This window comes from Eleginops maclovinus, chromosome 10 (genome assembly GCF_036324505.1).
Source record: "Eleginops maclovinus isolate JMC-PN-2008 ecotype Puerto Natales chromosome 10, JC_Emac_rtc_rv5, whole genome shotgun sequence".
In the NCBI taxonomy this organism is placed as follows: domain Eukaryota; kingdom Metazoa; phylum Chordata; class Actinopteri; order Perciformes; family Eleginopidae; genus Eleginops; species Eleginops maclovinus.
In genome coordinates, this window is record NC_086358.1 from 10,289,259 (window position 1) to 10,305,844 (window position 16,586).

The 16,586-nt window shown below is 41.8% G+C and overlaps 2 protein-coding genes across 10 annotated transcripts in view; both read right to left on the reverse strand.

Annotated features, from left to right (window-relative positions):
- Positions 1-518: 518 nt before the first annotated feature.
- Positions 519-3,919, reverse strand: LOC134871190 (peptidyl-prolyl cis-trans isomerase A-like). Its single transcript, XM_063893843.1, has 6 exons — positions 3,672-3,919; positions 3,462-3,492; positions 2,677-2,765; positions 2,493-2,589; positions 1,770-1,845; positions 519-895 (listed from the first exon to the last, which is right to left on the reverse strand). Exons 1-6 carry the CDS (start codon positions 3,822-3,824, stop codon positions 760-762), a joined length of 582 nt encoding a protein of 193 aa, XP_063749913.1. The 5' UTR covers positions 3,825-3,919; the 3' UTR covers positions 519-759.
- Positions 3,920-4,308: 389 nt separating this feature from the next.
- The window catches only part of LOC134871152 (zinc finger MIZ domain-containing protein 1-like), a 100,860-nt gene continuing 88,582 nt past the window's right edge, over positions 4,309-16,586 (reverse strand). For 3 of the 9 annotated variants that reach the window (XM_063893770.1, XM_063893773.1, XM_063893777.1), the window contains 18 exons: positions 13,929-14,064; positions 13,387-13,504; positions 13,082-13,296; positions 12,763-12,964; positions 12,110-12,385; positions 11,835-12,017; positions 11,491-11,568; positions 11,213-11,381; positions 10,984-11,122; positions 10,049-10,259; positions 9,834-9,963; positions 9,576-9,736; positions 9,391-9,458; positions 9,208-9,276; positions 8,879-9,123; positions 8,579-8,733; positions 7,935-8,222; positions 4,309-7,850 (listed from right to left, as the gene is read on the reverse strand). In XM_063893770.1, coding sequence (XP_063749840.1) covers positions 7,743-7,850; positions 7,935-8,222; positions 8,579-8,733; positions 8,879-9,123; positions 9,208-9,276; positions 9,391-9,458; positions 9,576-9,736; positions 9,834-9,963; positions 10,049-10,259; positions 10,984-11,122; positions 11,213-11,381; positions 11,491-11,568; positions 11,835-12,017; positions 12,110-12,385; positions 12,763-12,964; positions 13,082-13,296; positions 13,387-13,504; positions 13,929-14,064 — 2,951 coding nt within the window. In that variant the 3' untranslated portion in view covers positions 4,309-7,742. The remainder of the gene's footprint in view (positions 7,851-7,934; positions 8,223-8,578; positions 8,734-8,878; positions 9,124-9,207; positions 9,277-9,390; positions 9,459-9,575; positions 9,737-9,833; positions 9,964-10,048; positions 10,260-10,983; positions 11,123-11,212; positions 11,382-11,490; positions 11,569-11,834; positions 12,018-12,109; positions 12,386-12,762; positions 12,965-13,081; positions 13,297-13,386; positions 13,505-13,928; positions 14,065-16,586) is intronic. The other 6 variants (XM_063893774.1, XM_063893778.1, XM_063893772.1 and 3 more) reach the window with 3 other exon arrangements.

The window sequence follows — 16,586 nt, forward strand, 5'->3', positions numbered from 1 at the left end:
ACTGATCCAGCTGTTAAACATGTTAATCTCCCTACAACCCATAACATCACAATCTCCATCTTAATATTTGTTCCAACATCTGGTAGAATTTACTTACGGCAAAGAGAGATCAGATTTGGCTTCGTCCCCCTCTCATTTACCACCACTGGCAGAGCCTCCAGTACGTTGTGATACATAACGCAGTGATTCCACATTGACCCCCACAAAAGGAAACATTCCCCTGTGCAGAAGAAGCAATTTGACATTTTGGACCTTAATTCTTCTGGACAGATGTCGGCAGAATAAATACTTAGCGGAATAGGATCATTAGTCATCTGAGGCTGATGAGAAAAACAGGCGGACTGATCTCATTCTTCATCTGGTGATCAAACATTCCCCCAATAAACGAACACACCTTCCTTTAAAACAGCTTCGGCCAGTTATTGCTATTAAAAAAAGTTATTGCCAGTTTAGAGGGTTTTGTAATACTTGACTACTACTAAGGATGTGTAGTATAACAACAGATGGTAAGAACAAGCTTATATTTAGAAAAAATGTTTTATTGTTTGCAATTTATTGCCTCTTCACATTTTACACTGTCACAGTTAAACGCTTCACCCAGAGAAAGACTAACAGAATAAAAAACTGACTGAGATAATCTTTTCCTCTAGAGAGAGGAAGCACTATGTGCCATGATGAAGAAAGGCCCTCTTTCACTCCGACCCTTGCGTAGAAATTACAGCAGAAGATGAGACTAGGACTGTGTCCTCTGCGCAGAGTCTACTCCAGCTCTCCGCAGTCTGCGATAGTGATCCTCTTGGACGTTCGCCCAGACTGGGAACCGAAAGACTCCACTTTCTTGATCACGTCCAGTCCCTCCTTCACGCTGCCAAAGACAACATGCCTGCCGTCGAGCCTAAGTGAAGAAAGAAGAGCTTTATTATCACTGCCCCGCACTGTGAGACAATCCCTGATGCATCCAGCAGGCTTTGACTCATGCCTTTTTGTTGGGTGATGCACTATTCCTGCAAGGATTCTGCTATTTTAGGCTGTCATTCAAATCTTCTTTCTGCTCTCCTGTCAAAACATTACATGAATTCACAGCATCGATCAAGAATTTTTGTTCCCAGAAGGGCTGGGATAAAACCTCTGCAACAGCCTTTTAAATATAACTGGACATCACTAAATACATATCTCCTAAAGGCTACAATAACAGAAGTCTTCCAAAGGCAGTAGAATTGTATTGTTGGATTATATACAAAAGTTTTTTCCAATTGTTCCAGGGTAGTTTGTCTTCTTTCCATGTTGTGTTAGACTCAAAGACAGATTTTTACTAAATATGTCAAATTGAAGTTTCCAGCTGCACACTGCAACAGCATTACTCACAGAATTTAGGTACACTCCATGGCAATGTATTCTTGATTGTGAGGTGTTTTGTATTCCCATTATCATTAAAATTGTTTCATGTTTGAAAAGGCAAGACACGCTCAATTCATGGAGGCTTTTACACTTGTGGTTCACAATTAAACCTTTGAAAATATGGGCTGAAAGTTGCTTGGTGAAACTGGCACTGTTTGAATAGGAGAAATATTTCATGTATAGCCTAGTATTCATGTGTCTGTCATTGTTCGGTTTTCCCAACTGCACAAGATCTTCAGTTGTCAGCAATTGATCAGCGCTCTGCACAAATGTATGACTTAAAAAAAGCCAACAATTGATGAAATGCTGTAAAAAAAATATATATATACAGTAGCATCAAGCCTCATGATGTTGTGTGTGTCAGCACATACCATTCTGTTTTAGAGGTGCAGATGAAGAACTGGGATCCATTGGTGTTGGGTCCAGCATTGGCCATAGACAAGATACCTATAATGCAACAATAAAAAAGGTATTTATCTGAAAACATGTTGTACATTTAGCTTTAAGTAAAAAAACAGGTCACCTATCACCTTTGATTTTCCTGTCAAGTCAAAATGTCTGTGTAGAAATGGAGGACATATCTCATTATCATCTAAAACTCAATTTACACCAAGATAATTCATAACACATTAACATATTTGCACAATGCTGCTACCTGGTGGTGAACAGGAGTTAGGCAAACATTCTGAGTTAGACTCTTGCATAATATTTAATGGCTTTTACATAACAAAAGATGTATTAATACTATCTAAAGAAATAAATAGAAATATAGAGAACACTAATTTGTCTGCCACGATACTGCAGCTTCCTAAGAGTGGGATTTAATACATTTTTCCATGTATCCCATAATCTCATTATACTGTTAAGTGATTAAGATGTAATGCTTCAGTTTGTTGCAACGAAAGTAATACTAAGTTCAGAGTTTGGATAAATGGAACAGTAGCTGACTGTATGTATGAAAACGGAAATTGATTCTCCTTAATCCTGTGATATTCCCTGATACGTAAAGATAATTCATCACGTTAGCTTTCTTTCTACATCAGATACATATATAAATACACTCTATATATCTTATAACAGAATAAGCTATTTACCAGGTCCAGTGTGTTTCAGCTTGAAGTTCTCATCAGAGAACTTCAATCCATAAATAGACTTCCCTCCAGTTCCATTGTGGTTGGTAAAATCTCCACCCTGAAATATAACACACTGCTGTTTGCACCGTAACATCATGCATGTGGGAAAACAAAAGGATCACAAAGGAAAAAGACAAAAGCTTACCTGGCACATGAACCGGGGGATCACCCTGTGGAAAATCGATCCCTTGTAACCAAAGCCCTGTTCCCCTGTGCAAAGCGCTCTGAAGTTCTCTACGAGAAAGATGTGCGTCAAATTCTCTCTCACAATCAACACAGGTCAGAGGGTCCATCAAGTATTAGTTTGAATTTAAATGCATGACAGTCCTTCTTATTTGAAAAGGAAAAACTAATCTGTACTTAGGTTGGGTGCAAATTATTCTTTTTTATGGCTGGGTATCTCAGTGTACAGGCACACACATGTAGTGTATTTGCAGTAGTATTTAAATAAGTCATTCAGACATTAGGCATGTCTGGTATCACAAAGGAAATCACAAATGAGTGTTGGTGGAGATTTTTCTCTACATGCATAAATACATTTAAAAGAGAAATAACAATAGGTGTCTCTTTACTTTAAAACAGTCCTGCTTGTATCATTATAGCACTTTCAAACTGCAGAATTATGTTACTTAAACCAGACCCTAAGTACTCTTTCACATGTGTGATCTTTTTGGTATAATATTAATGGTGCAGAAGAAGGGGAATATTCTCAAAAACAAAGGAACATTTCATCCTTTAGTTTAGGAGAAATATTCGAACACAATATTGGAGAAACATGAAATGAGGAAAAAGAATAGAAAAGTAACTAAAGGTGACGAATAAATAACGGGGAGTAAAAGAAATAACAACATTCTTTGACTTTAGGATGAACTTGAGTAGAAGTGTGCGTTTGCATTTAATGTTTTCAGGAAGGGGCACTCGTGTACTGACCTGCAGTCCTTGGCACAACGTCTGCGTTGAGCTGCAAAAGAAAACAAAATGCCTCAGGGTCAAATGTGTTCAAGTTGTTCTCTGGAAAACTTGAGACTAAGCAACTCTACGTGAACCCTACTAACCGGAATCGTTACATTGTGGATGTTCAGCAGCGTTTATTTTCTTTTAGATTCAGTGCAAACATGATCCAACAGAGTAGAAGCTCACCTCAAAGGTTACCCTGCCGAGGGGCTGGTTGTCTGCAGCAATGTCAAAGTACACCGTGGGGTTTTTGTTGGCAACTGCAGGGCCGCTGCTGTACACGCGCGCGAAGGTAAACGCGAGAGAACATACTTTTATTCTGTTTGATAAAAGCAACATTTTTCAAGTTATTGAGGCTCAGATAGGTTACGAGCAAGAGTCACACTCACATATGCAAGGCAAGGAAGTGCTCCACAAGCAACCGGAAGTACATCAATTCCAGGTTCAGGCTGAGACGAGAAAACCTCGCGAGATTTAACGTGATTCAAAGCATGCACTGCATAAGAGCATTTTTTTTGAATTTCTATTATTTTACTTGATTGGCTCTGCTACCATATCGACTGTACATTTTCTGATAGGATTACATTTGGTATGTTTTTGATATATTTTTCTGAGGACTGTTATTGACAGCTAGAGTGTGAACATGCCAAATGGGTTTAAAAAAAAAAAATGTTTACATGTAATGCTACTTTTAATTACATTTTTTATTTGTGTTTACCGTTTTTTTGTTTTTTATCCTTTCCGTTTTTAATCAGTTGATATTGTTTTTAGGCAGGCCTCTTGTCTAAACTATGATGCAACTGCACAAAAGACAAGACCACAGTGACGTACAGGTATCATCTGAATACGTATTTATTAGATAAATATTAGGTTGTCACATCATCTAACTACATACAGTTCTGCAAGACTAAAAATCACAATTAGTTCCTTTATTTTCTGACCAGTTTAGAATATGAAATGATTGTACATACAATGTACACAATAGAGACAATGGCCACATTGCATGAATAACCTTAGATTGTGTCATTTTTCCAACTGCTCATGATATCAAAAAATTGTACAAACTATGGATTTGGTTACAATCTTTTGGACCCGTCCCTCCCACCACTTTCCTTCCACCCAAGCGAAAGAATGTTCTTGTAACCTTGTTTTTACTTCCTTTTTTTAGCTTTAGCACCTCAGCGTATGCAGGTGACAGACTAAAACACTTAGGCTAAATATTACATATAAAACATAGCTGTCCCAGTTCCCCTGACAAAATAGGTGAAAGTATATTACAGAGAGAGAACAAAATGCTGAAAGATGCCCACAGACACTAACCAACAAGTTTCATTTTCCATATTTAGCCACTTCCAGTAGAGGGGTTGCAAGCTTTTTATTATTCTGTAGAAACAATGCACATTCCCAGGGAAAATGAATACATTTCTGTTCAACGTCTCTATAATCATTTACATATATACAGGCATCCTTGGGACATTTCATCTAGCCTTGCCCTCAACATCCTTTCCAGGCCAGAACGATGAACGTGCCCTTCCTCTCTGTATTTTTTAATTCATTTAAATTTTTTAAAAACAACTTCCCCAAGTGAAATGGCCCTTTTATTGTGATTGTGCATCAACAGATTTGGGGTGCTGCCTCATAGACCAAATAAGCTCACTTGGAAGTGAGAACAAAATGTGAAATGATGAAAACTTTCACGGAGACTGAACAAAAAGTTTCTATTCAGATAAAAAAAGATGAAAATGGGGCTGTGTATAACTTCAAGGGAGATTATTTGATGTCTCTTTTTGACATAAATATGAAACAACATGCCAGTGTGCTGAACTGGTACAAATAATATTTTATAAATGACATTTAAAATATTCTTTACATTAAACCAGGGTGGTTAAATCAGCACAACGCTACAGTTCAAAGAAATTGGATTTTTAGCCTTACAGATCAATAGGAAAAACCAATACAAAATAATTTACCAAAAAACAAAATAAGGGGATAAAAATGTATATGGTCTCGTGCCTTTTAAAAAAGCAACATTTTCTTTAACAAAAATATAAACAATATTGTGGATTTCTTTCAAATATGGTTGTGATATAACTTTAAAATACCACTGTGTATTGACAATTAGCAACAATTATGATATTCACATAGCCCACTAATTACACTGAAAGCCAGCTGATACCAAGTTTTTTTAAAAACCATTACCGTTTTGTATCACTGATAAAATGTTAAGATAAATTCATGAGTGCACAAACTTTTCAATCAAATACATCTTAGCATGAAAGAAAATATTGCAAGCTTGACATCTGAAAACTGAAATGATGCTACACAATCACCGTGAGCTGATGCAGGGAAGACGGGACACATAAAAATTGGACACCTGTCTGTAAACGACAGGCGTGAGACAGAGTGCACTGGGAGGAAAGTGACGAGAAAGCACGGCGACCTGCAGGAAATAGCTTATGAGACATTTGGACTGGCTTCCTTACAACGAGGAGGCGAGAGAGCTGTCGTACGCTGGTTACAAACAAAGTCAGTGGTTAGGTGGGAGTCTGGGAGCATACGTTGTTAGGTCGGACGACTAATGATCAAAGGACAAACATTATTAAGATGATACAAAAATATTCACAATGATATTTACAGTACAATAGCTTTTCTTAAAAAATAATACATTTGCATACTGAACAGCACTCTTCTCCAAAAGTGAATTGGAAAACAAACGTGGCAAAAGGTCTGCACCAATACTGCTTTAAAAACCACTTCTTGAACAGCATTGATGGATAAACTGTTTTTTTTCCTCCCCTATATCTTTGAAATCAATATTTCTTCCCATCACACCAATAAAAACACACTCACACAGTCTCACATTCACACATGCACACACTCGCAGTCTTACACAGGACCAAGCAAACACAAACCTCCTTATCCTCATCCCTCTAACTTTGGTGATTTTGAGCAGTATCCCAAACGATTTATGGATATAGTTTAATTTTGCAGCAACAAAAACAAGAAAATAAACAAACATAATACATTATATCCAGCAAATACATGAGAAATGTATCACTGATATCAGCATTATCCCTTCAATGTTAGTGTTAAATAAATCATACTAAATCTGACAGAAATCAAAAACAAATGTACAAACAAAAAGAGCCATGAAAACAGCAACTGATAAAAACCACACTATCTTTTTTTTTTAACCACTTGGAACATCACTAGACAAGGGCTTGGCACACATGCACTTTGTAGACTACTTTAACAGCACATCATTTAACAGGGAGAGATATGCAACGTTGCAAAAATGCTGACAAGAGCAACACCAGGGCTCATGCGGAGCAGGCGGCATGGAAGGAGTCAAAGCAGGAAGCAATAAATGCAGCAGAATCTTTACAGGAACCCCGATCCTTCTTTTATTTCCATTAAAATCACTCCTCTGCACAGGAGGACAATAACTATACAATATGTAGAAGAACAGGTATTCTTGGTATGCAATATAAACTTTGTTTCTGTTTTAGTGGGGCCCAAAATCTTCCAGCTGTCATCCCTTTGGGGACTGAAAAGCAGGGGTATAATCTATTTTTGACAAAAATATGTATGTATCACAATTGTAAACAAAGCCAATCATTCCCAAAAATCCTTTTAAAACATTGACCAAAATATTTAGAAAACAAGGACAGACATACGCTGATCTTAGTAATCTCTTTTTTTAAAGACAGATTTTTCTTTTTGCATTGCTAAAATCTCTTGTGCTTTTAAATGATGTGTGGTGGACAAAACAGTGCAGCTAACCAGACCAGTCAGGGGAATGAAGCTGTGACACCAGGAAGCTGTGGCCTCTCAGTTTGGAATAACAAAATGAATATAGCGCACACTGGCCAGATAGCGCAGGTTTTTTTCAGTTATTATTCTGTTTTATACAGTGAATTCCTTTTCTTCTCAAAAGGACACAAAACATGGATAAAAAATGCTACAACACGTTCCTAATGTGTTCACATACACCTGTGTGTGGCGTAAAAAAAATCAACTGAGTATAGCTGCACAGTTCAAAAGTATCGCCACGGTGTGAGAGGACCCCCCCCCCCCCAACATCCCACTGTTTCTTGGAGTTTGAACCTCTTTCAGTCAATCTGTGCTGGCCAATGAAAACTGTACAAGAGGAAGAAGAGAAAGGGAGTGCATCTTTGTGTTTATCAAGTACTGAGCAACCGCCCGGGGTTCTTGGGGAAACTGCAGGCAGTCAGAAAAGTTTGTGTCTGATTTGCCTCAGTTGTTTTCAAAGAGCGATAGAAGGTCATCGTTGCTATTGCTGGGAAGGTCGGGGGGGTCCAGGTACGACAACAGCTCGTCTGGGTTTGCAAGCTCTGGAAGAAGCTGTAAGGAAGGAGGAATGATCTCGGTTAGTCATTGAATACACAAACTAAGGACTGATATTTTCTGCTGTGTGTCATGACTCACGTCTAAAGAAGGCTCGGGCATGTCCGACACTCCTTGGCTGTCCAAACTACTCGAGGGGTTAAAGGACAGGTCGCCGTGGGGGTGGTTGTTGGGGCCGGGCGGTTGTTGTTGCTGATGTTGCTGATGCTGCTGATGTTGCTGATGTTGCTGAGGAGGCGGGGCTTGTCGTGACGGCTGAGGAGGCCCGCTGTGGTGTAGCTGCTGCCCTGATTGGCTCCCAGGATGTGGAGATGCATGTAAGCTCTGCAGAGGACCATGTGATTGGTCATTGCCTGCAGAGTGAGGTATCTGTGGAGGGACAGGGAAATAATTAGACCAGGGTTGTAACTGATAGTTACTAATATAGTCTATAAAAAGGCTCCTCACATTTTAATGACATCTTATGATTGTGGAAACACTGTTTCAAGTAAGGTCCTGCATTCCAATTTGTACTTATTTAAAATGTAAAAGCCCATTTTGGTGAAATATTATTATTGAAGTATAGTCATTGAAACATTTACATCCCTTTTGTGTTGCAGCTGGTAAAAAATGAGCTTGAGTTTTTTAATATAAAGTATAAGAGTTAATAAATAATAAACATGGGAGCAACAGTGACATCTGCAAAAATCTTATAAGGTTAAAAAGACAGAGTGGAGAAAACTCACTGAGTCAGGCATGTTGTGTGAGAGCTTGTCCTGGCTCATCAGGCTGTTGGGCATGTCAGGTGGGTGTGACAGCTGGGGACCGTGCATGAAGTCATTCATCGATGTACCACCAGGGGCGCCATGGGGGAAGTCAAAGTTCCCATGGTAACTGTTGCCTAGCACACAAAATAAAAAACAGTAAATACATGGTCAGTACATTTCTTACATTTGACTTATTTTAGACTCCTTTTGTATTAGACATTTTACTGAGTCATCTGAGGTGAAATGGCTTTGTCTATTTACGACTTCATTATGACATACCTTGGCTGCCATATTCACTGTTGTTGCCGCCTTGCTGGGAAGATAATAACGGGTACGGTGTCGGTCCCGGGCCGAGCTGAGCTATCATCTCCATCACATTGGGCATGATCATTTGGCTGGGGCTCATAGTCTTAAATCTTTTGGCCAGCGGTCCATCTGGATCCTCCTTGATGTGGATATCAGATTTAATTGCCACAGGCCGCCAACTACATGTCGGGTCGATGGTCACCTCCTCAAACTCCGAGCTGGTTAAATACAGATAAAATGGTTAAGATCAAGAAACGAAGAGAGAATTTATTATATGGACAATACATTTGTTTTAAACTTACTTTTGAATCGCATTTAGGATTCCCCACATATACTGGTCCACTTCCAGTCCCTCTAACAACGCTGTTTTACTGAGGAGAGAAGAGAGACAGGGTTTAAAACGTTAAGAGAGACAACTATGAGGATTCCAGTTAAATCTATAGACAGGGTAAATACTGTTATCTGTTTAAGCTTAACAAACTTACTTGCATACAGGACACCGCCATGTACCCCGCTCACAGTTCAGTTGTAAATATGATTCCAAATCAAAACACTGCAAGAAGAAACAAAGAGTTGCATTTGTTATCCATGACATTATTTGATATGACTTTTCCCTTTAGGCATCGGCTTTCTGACTCCCAGTGTGTTTGTTTATCCCTGAGGTGTTTACCTGAACGTGTTTGCAGTCATGTCCTCTTGCTGGAAGCTGTATTCGCCGAAAGGTGATTGGACATTTGAGGGAAACTTTAATAGCTGTTTGCTCTATGCCGTCCTCTCCGCTGAGCGTTGTGTTCCCCGATGATGCTGCTACGCTGCTGAAGTTCCTCTTAACTTTAAAGCAAGAGGAGAGAAATATGGTGCGTAAGCAAGGGCTCTGAGAATGATAACGACAAAGGGAGCAAAATGTGACTGTGTTCTTTGGTGATACCTTTGGTGATGCAGTGCTCTGCAGGCAGGAGCCTCTTCTTCAGTAAGCCCTGGAGGACAGAGCGGACTGATGGCCTGTGCACAAGCTGCAGCACGAACAAGTGCGACTGCAAGAGAAAACACAATTGTTCCTATCCCAAACCCAAAATAAACTGGATTGATCATTTTTTAAAGGTTGGTCTTTTATTATTTGAATCTGGAGGCTTGTGTACTCACACAGCAGCAGGCAGTGACTGTGATCTGGATCGTGTTCCTTCCTGGTTGGCATACGTGTTTCAAGTGCAGGGGTTTGTGGGAGGTCTTATTGTCGCCCCGTTCGATTGTGAGCGGCGTGGCATTTACGCTGACTTGGACCGATGCCGGCCAGTTGGTATTCATCTGACGGTCTTCGTGGTGGTAGCATTTAAACTGCAGCTCCAGGTCCGATCTGAACAGACAAGTAAACACAGACATACGTTTGGAAGTGTAACGGAGTAATATACAGAGATATTTCGTCCGAATCAACAATAAAACAAACAGACTGACAGTGATGGGTGGCTACATCTAGCATGACGTTATTATTTGGCATCAGAATGAATCTTAACTACTAGACTTTTTATGCTGTTGAAGCTCCAGACAGGAGAGTGACTTTTGTTTGTGAGGGGAGTAGAGAATGATAATAATGTAAGTCAGAGAAAATGAATACATCAATGACCTTCTCGAAGTTAGCCGGGAATAGTGGTGGTTTTATCAGTATGAATGCACAACCTGTTCTTCTCGCCAAAGGTTAAGAGGAATGAAATACTCATGGATAATACTCAAGATTTGTATTGGAAGCTTAATGTTTCTGTTGAGCAGATGATCAGAGATGACAAAAAGAACATTTAAAGAAATAAAGATTCCTTAAAATCAGGTATTTTGTGAGTCAATGGCCGGGAACTTACTCAGGGATTTAACTATTTTATCAATAATTTATATTTGTTTTTCCACCTGATCCCAAGAACCACTTTTTCTATTGGAAAGGAGAGAGCCAGACTAATTCTTAGCCATATGAATTGCCAACCATTCCCGAGTCATAGAAAAAATAAAATTGCCCCAGAATAAAAATACACTTTTTTTCCTCTCCAAATATCTATTAATATTGTGTGTTGATTCAGTGTGTGATGTCTTACCTCCACATGAGCGTCTGGTGTACCGAGGGCCGTAGGTGGAAGACGTGGTTGCTGACAGCCAGGTTGTGCTCTAGCCTGAAGGGCTCTAAGACTACCCCGTCTCGCACAGGGAACGTCAGCCGCAGCTCCTCCTGGTTGGCTACATTGGTTGGAGAAGAGTCACAGTCAGATTATCATGAAGTTTCAAAGCAATAAATGACCCTGCATTGAATTGTTTCCAGTCACTGACCTGGAGGGGGAGGGAGAGCATTGATATTTGGTTTGATGTCCGGAGGGAAGGGTGGCTTCACGTCCTGGTTTGGCGACAGGTATGGAGGGATGTTGCTTCCTGGGGTCATTGGAGGGGTGGGGTTGCCTGGCACTGGGGAGTGAGGGTAGTTACCCACCGGTCTGGGAGGCTACATGGAAAACAATCGATTAGTTGATCCAATGTTTATGGGACTGTGAGTAGCAAAACCAGGAGTATGATATTGTGATTAAACTAAATAAGAACAAACATGAACTTACCCCATTCATGTTACCCTGGCTGTACTGATATCCACTCCCAGAGAAGTTATTTGTTTGGCCATTAAAAGGTGGCTCTTGCTGCAATTTGATAAGAGAAATTAACAAATTAGTTTTCCACTTCCAAAATAACATCTTATATGTGTTTGTTAATTATGTTTTACCTCCAAAAAAAGGGGGTACACTAAAATATTTTTAAATAGTGACAGTATACCTTGCTGATTTTTGAAAAACGTTTATATATATTTAAAAAGTATTTAGTGTGTATTTTGAAGTTGGACAGTCTTGTGGAAAGGATTACATCCTGTCCAAAAACATGGTCTATACATTACAATAAATTACTGCACCTTATAGTATTGGCCCATGGCACCACTGGGGGGCGGGTATTGACCCTGCAGCTGCTGTCCTGGCATCCTCTGGCCGGGGTAAGTGGGGGATGACATCGGCCTCGAGGGGTTGGGTGTGGGGTATGGTCCCTGCTGAGTAGGGAACTGGCTGTTTGGTCCATACTGCTGCCCACCATAGTTTGGCTGTGGATACAGGGTTGACGAATACATACATTTATCATACAGCAAACAAGCTAAATCTTGAAGGTGAGGGTGTTTAATTCACATCGACTCACCTCCCCTGGGTACGGCCTTTTCATGCCCTGCATACTCATGCCCTGCGGCCGGGGGCCCGCATAGCCTTGCTGGGGCAGCCTTTGGCCGTGAGCACCAAAAGGCCCCATGCCTTGGCCCCTTGGCTGGTTCATTCCCATGGGGGGCCCGCTCATGTTGGATGCGTTCATGCCACTGCCCATGTTCCCAGGAATGGTCGGAGGGCCGCGGGGTCCTTGCTGGTTCATGAACTGGCTGTTGTACGCCTGGTTTGGTCCCATCTGGAAAGAGGAACTCATCTGGAAGACAAAATGGATTCAATCATCCAACTGCAGGTTGACTGTCAAAGTGGAAAAATGTTAGTTAAATGTCACAAAAGACCAGAACGCCCAGCATTTGTTACAGCTAAATGAGCTATTTAGCAAAAGTCATATTTCAGCTAATTATTCACACTTAACATTGATTTGTCCTTACTTACAAATAACCCTAAATTCACTTCTCTTCCTGTTCTAGTTCTAGATAGATAGAATCGGAGGATGAAACCCTCTTTATTAGTCACATACATGCACACAGCAGAGCACACACAATGAAATTTGTCCTCTGCATTTAACCCATCCTAGTCTACTGCTCCTATTTAAAGTCATTGAGGGACTATCAGTTGTTTGTCATGTCCTACCGGTCCGTATTGGTTCATGTCCTTGTTCTGGGTTTCCTGCATTGCAGCTACTGTCGCTGTTGCAGTGGCGGTTGCCGTGGCAGCAGCGGCAGCAACTGCAGCGGCGGCGGCAGCGGCGGCAGGCTGGGTGAAGTCTGACGGAGGACGAGAGTGTGGAGGCATGCCCATTCCTCCGGGTCCAGCGTTAGGCCCTCCAGGGTAACTATGACAAAGAGCAACACAAATTGAGCTCAGACCTTCATGCTGGAGGAGAGTTTTAACTTCTCTGAAAGCAATTTCAATCAATGCAACAACCGGCACAAACCCTCTGTCAACTTACTTGCCACCAAAGTTTCCTCCTCCAGGGTAGTTCGGTCGTCCATACATGCCCTGCTGCATGTAGCCCTGGTTGGAGTTGCCCTTGTTGGGGAACTGCTGCTGAGGACCGGAGAACTGCTGGGAGTTCATCCCGGGATTGTTCCCTGACATACCCGAGCCCATTGGGTTGCCGCCCGGGTTCATGTTGTTGTTGTTCACCATGGGGTTCCCCAACACCTGTTGGACATGCAAAGAGATATACTTGTGTAAATGTTGTGTGCTGTAACAAGATCACTCGTCTCTTGTTGGACATGTACGGGATCTCACCTGGCTTTGCGACGTGTTGGTCACGCCCCACACAGTAGTAACCACCGACAACGAACCTGGAGGCTGATTGGTGGTCTGTTGCCAGGGAACTGAGTCGTATGGAAAAGACCCATCTCTGCTGAGGATGGATAAACAAACATGTAAGCAGAACAAAATGTGCCTTGCGTCACTGCACAAATATTAGCTACGTACAAAAGTACAGTCTGTAAGTATGTTTACATTTGATGAGTGATAGGGAAACACAAAGGTTTTATTGTTAGGATTATAAAATAAAAGCATGTTCTTCCTCTTGCAATGCACAGACATTGTGTTGTAATTATTAACTACAGGTTTCAGAGGTTGTGAGGTATTTGGTCCCGATTGACTGTGCTATAAGCAGTTAGTCTGGCAGTTTGTCTCTCCACTGATCCATAAGGAACACCGGGCTTCATGTGGAGAGGAAGGGCTTTCCCAAAGGGCCTGGTCTATCTGTTCACAGCTAACACACACATACAAACACATCTCACACTCAAGCCAAAAAGCGCAGCAGTGTGAACACTGACCCGTGTGAGAGGCCGGGCTTCATGGAACTCATGGGGGGCTGCATGGGCACTTTTCCCGGAGGCTCGTTCTGCCTGCTCTTCTGGTGACGGAGGAGGAGGAGGCGTCCAAGTTCCTCACACCACGAGGACAGAAGAGCTGGAAAGAGAGCAGAGGAAGAGTGCATTAGTGAAATCCTGTGAGAAATAAATGCAGAGGTAATGGCCCTCTAGTGCAAGTGCTGCAAAAACCTGCAAGAATGGATTATGTGAGGAGACGAGGGCAGACAAAACAACAACGTAGGAACAGAAGCTTCTGAAAACAAGCCTGACTGACAAAATGATGTGTGTCTCTATGCAAAATACACTGACAAATTGGGGATTGCTAGAACATAAAACATGAAAAACATACAGTTCACACTAAAATAGGAAATACTAAAAACATTTAAAATAAAAAAGACAATTGAGGACCTTTTCTGAATTATCTGCTGGTAAACAATGTTCTTTTAGTTTGTTGGCTTATCTGGATTACATTTTTTTACAAATAAAAAATGTTATTCTGATTATGAACTTCTTAGGATTTGGTTTATGTTTATTGTACTGTAGAAGTTAAATATATTACTTATCAATGTCGATGCTAGCAGCAAGGTTTCACACTAGCTACCTGTTTACAGTCCGCCACATTTTAGTTTGTGTTCATCACCACCCAACTAGTTGTGATTGTCATTTATTAGAAATGGACATGAAGCCTTTTACTGGGAAATGAATGCATTAAAGCGAAATAAGTAAAGTGAGAAAGACAATTTTGCCAGTTGATGAGCAGCTCACCGTGTAACATTTCAACACACAAATCAACTTTACATAGGATTAAAAATAAAGAATAAATTGCGTAATGTTTGGGCTCCTTTATGCTGCAATACCAAAGAGCAGCTTGAAATCCAGCATGTCACTGCATCTCTCGGCCACTAGGGTTCACTCTGGGCCCACAAATAGACTCCAGCCCTTCTCTCCTCTTTCCTACATACCACTTGGTTAGGTAGCCACCACAGAGTGTGTTTGATCGAATCATATGCTTCTCATCTGCAGCGCATGTTTTGTACAGTGCCGACTACAAAAGACTCACTTTTGCTTTTTCTCTCCCTCTCCCTGCCTCCTTCTAGCTTCTCTCTGTGGGAATGTGGATTCAATCAAAGAGCAGGGTAACCACCTCCTCTTATGATTCACAGCACTTCTACAGAGACTAACGAGTGACGAGTGAGGGGGAAGGAAGGGGGGGAAAGAGAGCGTGGTGATTTTTAGCTGCAGTTCGCGCAAAAAAAGCCACGTCAATATGACAGCAGACAGTGCAGCCTTGTCCTTGCAGGCAGATCCACCCTGCTGCCACATGCAAGGACGGCCGCCACAGCAGATATTACACAGAGGGGAGAGAGACAGACAGTGACAGAGAAGAAGAGAGATAAAAAGGTTGAGTGAGTCAGTGAGAGAGGAGGCATCAGGCTAATGGGGCTGATGGGAGGAAGGAACAAACAAAAGCTTCTGACTCCCATCACAAAAATGGCAACCCAGAGAATTGACCACACATGAGTGCTTGCAAACAGAGCCTACTGACACACACACAAGGAGAGACACCACACTGGCTTACACCATAGAGGTAAAATAAATAGGACATGAGATGTCCTCTGAGTGGCGCTGAATTTCCGAAGGACAAAACACACACACACACACACACACACACACACACACACACACACACACACACACACACACACACACACACACACACACACACACACACACACACACACACACACACACACACACACACACACACACACACACACACACACACACACACACACACACACACACACACACACACACACACACACACACACACACACACACACACACACACACACCTTCTCCTCTCAGAGCATCGCACCCCAAAAGGCACGTCCTCTCCTTTCATTTGAACACTGAGCACACCAGCCTCGCTCTGTGTAAAGATGAGGGCTGGAATACAAAAGACATGTACAGATGGTGCCAGCAGTCTCTCTGCCTCTCCCTCTCCTCTCCCTCCCCTCCCTCCCACTCCTTTAAAAGCAGCACGGGGCTCAGTCGCAGAGGCAGCTGGGTTTTTCCTCCTTCCCACCCATGCTCCCTGTCTTTTTCTCTCTCTTTCTCCCCCCCTCCTCCTTCCTGCCTCCTGTTCTTGGCAAGGCAGGTGCCAGGAGACCGGCTGTGCTACTCCTCCTGAGGATTGATCTGACTTCACCGCGGCTGTGCTTTGGTTGACAGAAAAGGCCTCTCAGGTGCTGTTCTCCTGAAAAACATCACACTGGCACGTAGATGCACAGATTTGTAGGTTAGCTTTAATTAAATGGAACCGCGTCCAAGTACGGCTAATAGGTTTACGAGTTTCACATCTATGTTAGAACGTCCTCCAGTGTTTCAACAGCACCCTCCCTCTCCCCGGACCCCCTTCTGATGGATTGAGTTTTCAATTCAAGGGTCTGGCGATCAGCCAGCATGTTACAGCTCAATTAGGTCCCATTATTCTCTTCCAACAAGGGGTAACTTGCACTTCTTCTATGTTGATAAACATGTCTCCACAATTTATCCCCTAACTGTGGCACTGAGAGGCCGTCTGGCTGCAGGGACGGTATCCTCATTTCACACTGA